This window comes from Pempheris klunzingeri, chromosome 13 (genome assembly GCF_042242105.1).
Source record: "Pempheris klunzingeri isolate RE-2024b chromosome 13, fPemKlu1.hap1, whole genome shotgun sequence".
NCBI classification, from domain to species: Eukaryota; Metazoa; Chordata; class Actinopteri; order Acropomatiformes; family Pempheridae; genus Pempheris; species Pempheris klunzingeri.
Genome location: NC_092024.1, coordinates 106501 through 112500, shown reverse-complemented (window position 1 = coordinate 112500; position 6000 = coordinate 106501). Strand labels below are relative to the sequence as shown.

Below are 6000 nucleotides of genomic sequence, written 5' to 3'. Positions count from 1 at the left end.
CATCTTTGCACACTCACTCCATCACCTCCAGGGCCACGTACAGCACATACACACTCTCAAAATCAAAAAGCCTTGGGTTTATGATGGATATAGCCTATCTACACTGTGTGTGTGTGTGTGTGTGTGTGTGTGTGTGTGTGTGTGTGTGTGGTATTGACTTAGTTTGTGTTGTTTTTGCTGAAAGAAAAGAAAAAATGTGAGATGTTTATTCCGTTTTGATTCAAGTATTCATTTCTTTCGTCTTTTCCTTCCTCTCACCCCTCCAGCTTAGACACCTGGGTAATGATGAGGTCCACATAGTTTGGTCAGAACATTCCAGAGACTACCGTCGAGGGATCATCCCCACTGAGTTTGGAGACGTGCTAATCATCATATATCCCATGAAGAACCACATGTACTCCATCCATATACTTAAAAAACCAGAGGTAAAAATGTTCTCCAGCATTTTGATACTGGACTCCACCTGCCAGCTGTTAGTCATTTTTGCAATTCAGTATTTTTGCATTTCAGTGTTTCCCCAAAATCATTGTCATTGTGTAAAAATGCCGCTGAAATGGTAGGAGATTTCAAATCATCATTAAAACGTGGGATGTTAATGAAGTTCCCCTCTGGGCTAATTAGTAAAAATATTCATGCCACCTGCTGTGAAACTGTTATTGTTGTAGTTTTGGTAATTAGGTGTCTTTATGACACTGGTACAAACATTCATGGTCCCCAGATGAATCCTGATGATTGTTCCTCTTGTACCACTTGTTAGGTTAACACAAATGTCTAAACAACTAATGGATGGATTTTCACAAAACTTGACTACACACATGATGTCACACTAGTACATTGACATGGATATTGTGTTGATAATTGTATAAAAGAGAGGTTTGGGGTCTGAAAAGTGAATCCTATGTGTAAGTCTCTGAGAAAATGACCCTACTTCTCACCTGATTTATTACCTCAGCAACCATTTTCCTAATGAGTTTATGGTCATTAGTTTCAAGACTTCAACACTGCATGAAGTTCATTTAGTAAATGATGGTCCCCTTTAGAGTAAAGCAGACCATTAAGCATGATATAGTTTAGGACGGGACTACCCTGTGACTAACCAGTCAGGGGCGAGTCATGCCAATCCCTAACCAATCAGACACGAAGATCCTCATGGAATAAATGTCACTTCCGACTCTGAAACCAAGAAGGCAACACAAATTGTCAAACTTAAAGCTTCAAACCAGTGAGTGACATCAAGGTGGCTACATCCACCTCCTTTACACATTCTGTGGGTCGGCCTAATATTATGAACATGCACGATGTTTTGGTTTTCTATTAGACTATACAGATATGCATCCAGATTGGCTAACAATCCTAGAGAGTCTTGCCCTGAGTCTTGCTGCTCTGGTTAATGTATCCGTCTAAAACACACAGACATTAATACCAGAGCACTGATAACATAATTGTATTTCAAACAAAACATAACACAATAAAATACTGCTTTTTCTGTATGACATAGATACCACAGCACTAATAGCATAACCTTATTCTGTTTCATTCATTCTGCAAGCAAAAATATTGAATTATCATGAATCCAAAAACAAGTTAGATAAGATATTCACTGTGTTGTCGTCCTGAAAGCACTGTATTCAGTCATAGAGTGCATGGCTTGGAGACCTGGTCTACAAATTGATTGAATAAAAAGCCCAACATTATTCTCTTTGGTGGATTCCACAAGCAAATGTGGAATTAAAGCAGAAAGCCGTAGCCTGAATCAAATAGTATATGGTTAAAACAAAGGGTCATGGCGATCATTACTTGTCAAGCTTGGTTCACTAAAACCCAGTGGCTCTGAGATTATTCTGTTTCATATGAATGTCAAGGTTTTTATTCCTTTGAGAGGCTTCCACAGGCAGTAGATTCGTTATTAACTATAAAAGGAAAAAAATCTGATTTCTTTTTTTTCTGTTTCACTGTTAGGTGCCATTCTTTGGTCCACTGTTTGATGGTGCCATAGTGGACATGAAGATTTTGCCCACCATGGTCAGAGCCACCGCCATCAATGCCAGTCGAGCTCTCAAATCCCTCATACCCCTATACCAGAACTTGTATCCTTTGAAAACCCTACTCAGAATATGCAAAGACGTGACCAGAAGCCAAAGGTAGGTCACAGAAGCCTTTTGTTATTTTAGACGCTTTTCACGATAGCAGAAATAACTGATACGGGGTGGAGGGGTAGAGCTACGGGAGATTGTCCACTAGTTAATCAATCACAGATGGTGTTTTTCTCACAGATAGATTAGCAAAACAATAAAAATTTGCCAAATACACTTTGGATCTGTGTGTGGGAAACACTGCCTCATGGTCAGCTCTTCAAAGGTTAGTTTGCAGGCTAACTTTAGCTACTTACTAACTTGTTGGAATATACTCTTTCTACACCATTGTGTTGAAATCCTTGCACATGCTTGTGTGAGCAAGAATGTTGGTTATCACTCAGCTCAAGTGTTAAGAATAGCAAATCAATGTCCAGTGGTGTTAGTCTTTCACAATATAAGTGCTGGTGTGATAGAGTTGTATTTAGTTGGCTCTGAAGTGCCATATATCAAGTGAGAGTGAGAGTGTGTGTGTGTTTATCGTGCACGGCCAAGTAGACAAAGTTGGGATATGAGGTGTGTGTGTGTGTGTCTGCATTCATCTGTGTGTGCAGGAGAGAAAGAGAAACAGACAGACAGGTGTGTATACAGACAGGTCTGTCTGCCTGATCCAATGCGATGGTACTTTGGTTGCAACAAGCCCAGCGGTCAATACTTATCGATGACTCTCCTCACTAACGCTGTTTCTAAATGAGGGGCCGTGCTCTCTGGTCTCACACAGACATGCACACTCACACACACACACACACACACACACACACACACACACACACACACACACACGCTTTGTCCTCACTCTTCATTCTAACCAATACAGACTGATGATTACACTCACATGGACACTCGCTCACAGTAATGCAAGTACATCCACATACAGATGTGCAGATTCAAGCAGTGTTGATTGAGAAGTGTACACACACACACACACACACACACACACACACACACACACACACACACACACACACACACACACACTGTTGTGAGGTGACAAAGTCCCCTGTTGAGGCGAGTTGAGCTACTGACAGATCATTGGAATTTCTTCTAAGCAGCACTTAAAGCAATTTGATTCACTAATGATACTGTTTTCCTGTCTGCCTGCTTGCCTTCTCTTACCTTGTAGATAAGTTCCATTTAATAAAACAAAGGTTAGATTGTGATTGTGATTGTTGATGAATTCTGGGTGAATTCCAGAAGCAATGTTTTAGCAAAGTAAGACGTATAGTCATCTGGAGCATGTGAAGATGCAGCTGTTTATATACCAGCAAAGTCACCTGTAACCTGCAATCATGTAGGTAATATGCCAAACGCATATTTCTGTTCGACAGAATCTTTTCAAAAAGCTTCTGCTGTAAGTGAAACGTGGATTTTCTCTGCCTTTAAGCTTAGTTTCATCATCAAACTATTGTACAGCGTGTAACAACTTTGTTTAATGCACGTCATTGATAGCTCAAATTATTTTAAAGGTGTCCAGTAGAGTTTTCTTACAAACAAAAGAAAGTTAAGTTGACATTCATTGATTCCCCCCAAAAGTGCATTTTCATGCACAAAACTGGTAATAAGTAGCGTATTGTTTACAGCTATGTTTGTTTTCTCACTGTCTTCTTCTTCTTCACTGCCTTTGTTGGCATATTGCTCTGAAGCACTACTAGTGGTCAACAACTCCACAGAGAAAAGAGACGGGCAGTAAATAAACAGCGCAGATTTGAGACCATTTCAGTTTGATAGCAGCTTCCTGCTGTGCTAGACACTGGCCTTGAAAAACACGCTAGCAACTAGAGCAGCAGCACAGACTAAAGGTCTGTAATTACCTATTGCAGGTTCTGCTAAGCTACCCCCTTGCTAGTGTGACAACTGCTTTCTGAGACTGATAGCTGCCGGTGGCATACTGTACTCGTACCATAACATCTTTTGTGCATTGCATCTCCTGCCTTTCCTGTCAAGGATAGTGCATCACCTACAACAGGTAGCTACGCAATGACAAGTACAATACTCAGGACTAACTGTAAGAAACACACTGTAGATTAACAGGTAAAAACCTATAATGCAAACGGTAATATACCCACAATAACACTGTTATGTAAAAGCGGGTACTTGCACCATTCACAGAGCTGCAGATGCAAATATGTAACTAATTTAATTGACCCCCAGAGCCCTATCTCTCCTGTCATTATTTCATTTGTATCATAAAGGGATCATTCAGATTTTTTGAAGTGGGGTTGTATGGAGTAGTTATCCATTACTAGTGTATTACTTTCAATAGATTGCAGGAATCAGCAGAAAAAAATCAACATCAGTTTGTATGTCATAGGCATATTTACGCTGCTTTACATTGCCTTCAGACAGCCCTTTCGAACGGGACCTGAAGCTATCCTCTCTTATCTCTTCACTTGCTTCAAAGCCACCAGTCTTCATTCATAAAAACAGTCATTTTACCGTGCAGGACACAGGGGTTGCTAGTCTACTGCTGCCTTGATTGGTTAGTTTGCTTGTGTTGTTGTGTGACAACAAGACACCTGTATTATATCCCTTCTAATTCTGCTCTTGGTGTCCTGCCCCTCCTTCCTCTTCTCTCTCTTTGTCGTTTATTTTGTCTTCTTTTTCTCTTTGCCCTCCACTCGCCTCTTGTCCTTCATCTCTTTCATCTCCTTTGCCCTTCTTATCCAACCTTCTCCCTCTCATTTTCTTTCAACCCTTCTTGTTCTCTCTCTGTCTGTCTCTCTCTCTCGCTCATCCTTTTCTCCTCCCTCTGCCTCTGTCCTCTTCTTAGAGATAGTATGGAGTGTTGGAGGTGATGTTAGCCAAGAGGGTGGGAGAAGTAGGGGAAGGGGGAGGATGAAGAAGCCATTTTATTCTGCCATGTCCACCCAGCGAGACAGAGACGTAGAGATTGTTAGGCTCAGTGTGGGGCTGTAGCTCATAGCTGATACCCTCCGGCCACATTGTATTTGTGTTCGTGTGTGTGCGTGTGCACCTTCTTGAACATATTAATGTCCCTGTTTCACTTTGTGTGTGCATTTTGTGTGACTCCAGCAATCTTGGGTGAGTGTGCAGACATGTAGACATCTTTACAACTGTGTTTGTGCTTCTTCATACTTTTTTGTGTGAGACTGTGTGCATATCCATATAACTACTCTATGTGTGTGTCTGTGTGAGATGTACACTTGCCTGATGACACACATGTGTTGTGCATACTTGTTTCGAGGTGTTTGTGTGTGTCTGCGAGTGTCCTAGTGTGTATTGATTGGTGGTAGCAGCAGGTCGATGTCTCTGACAGGCTGAATTACAGTAATCAGTCATTATTGACTCCCCATCTCTCTGCTACACACACCTCTCCTCTTCTGTCTCTGCACCCCCCCCCCCTACTCTGCCCTCTACCTCTCTCACTCCTTTCTTTCCTTTTCTCTCTCCTCTTTCTCTTGTTGTGCATCTCTGTCTTAACATCCATCTATGGCTTGTTGGGCTTTTTTTCTACTGCTTTCTTGTATCACTCTGTCACCCTTATCATTTCTTTACCTACCTCTCGTCTTTCCCACTCCTTTATCTCTGTGCATCTCTGTTTCTCCTCCTAACTTTTCTCTTTTTTTAAGATGTATTTATTAATTTTACATTTCCATCTTCATTTCTGCTCATTCTCATTGTTGTAAACCAGAGGAAGCTCTGAAATCATGATGTAATAACAATCCCTAGCAAGTGTTTCAACTTACACATCATAAGAAAAGAAAATGCCAAACAATGCAATACAATTCCAGTAAAACAGTTTTCTCTGTCTCTTCAAAGTGTTTGAAAGACCTTAGACCCAAAAGAAAGACATTTAAATACAAGCACAGGGAAGCCCAACAGTTGTATATACACTATATTATAGGTA

At 40.9% G+C, this 6000-nt stretch overlaps 1 protein-coding gene across 2 annotated transcripts in view; it reads left to right on the top strand.

The window, feature by feature from the left end:
- The window catches only part of ralgapa1 (Ral GTPase activating protein catalytic subunit alpha 1), a 65946-nt gene that overhangs the window by 41393 nt on the left and 18553 nt on the right, over positions 1–6000 (top strand). For both annotated transcript variants that reach the window (XM_070841782.1, XM_070841783.1), the window contains exons 42-43: positions 267–425; positions 1960–2087. In XM_070841782.1, coding sequence (XP_070697883.1) covers positions 267–425; positions 1960–2087 — 287 coding nt within the window. The remainder of the gene's footprint in view (positions 1–266; positions 426–1959; positions 2088–6000) is intronic.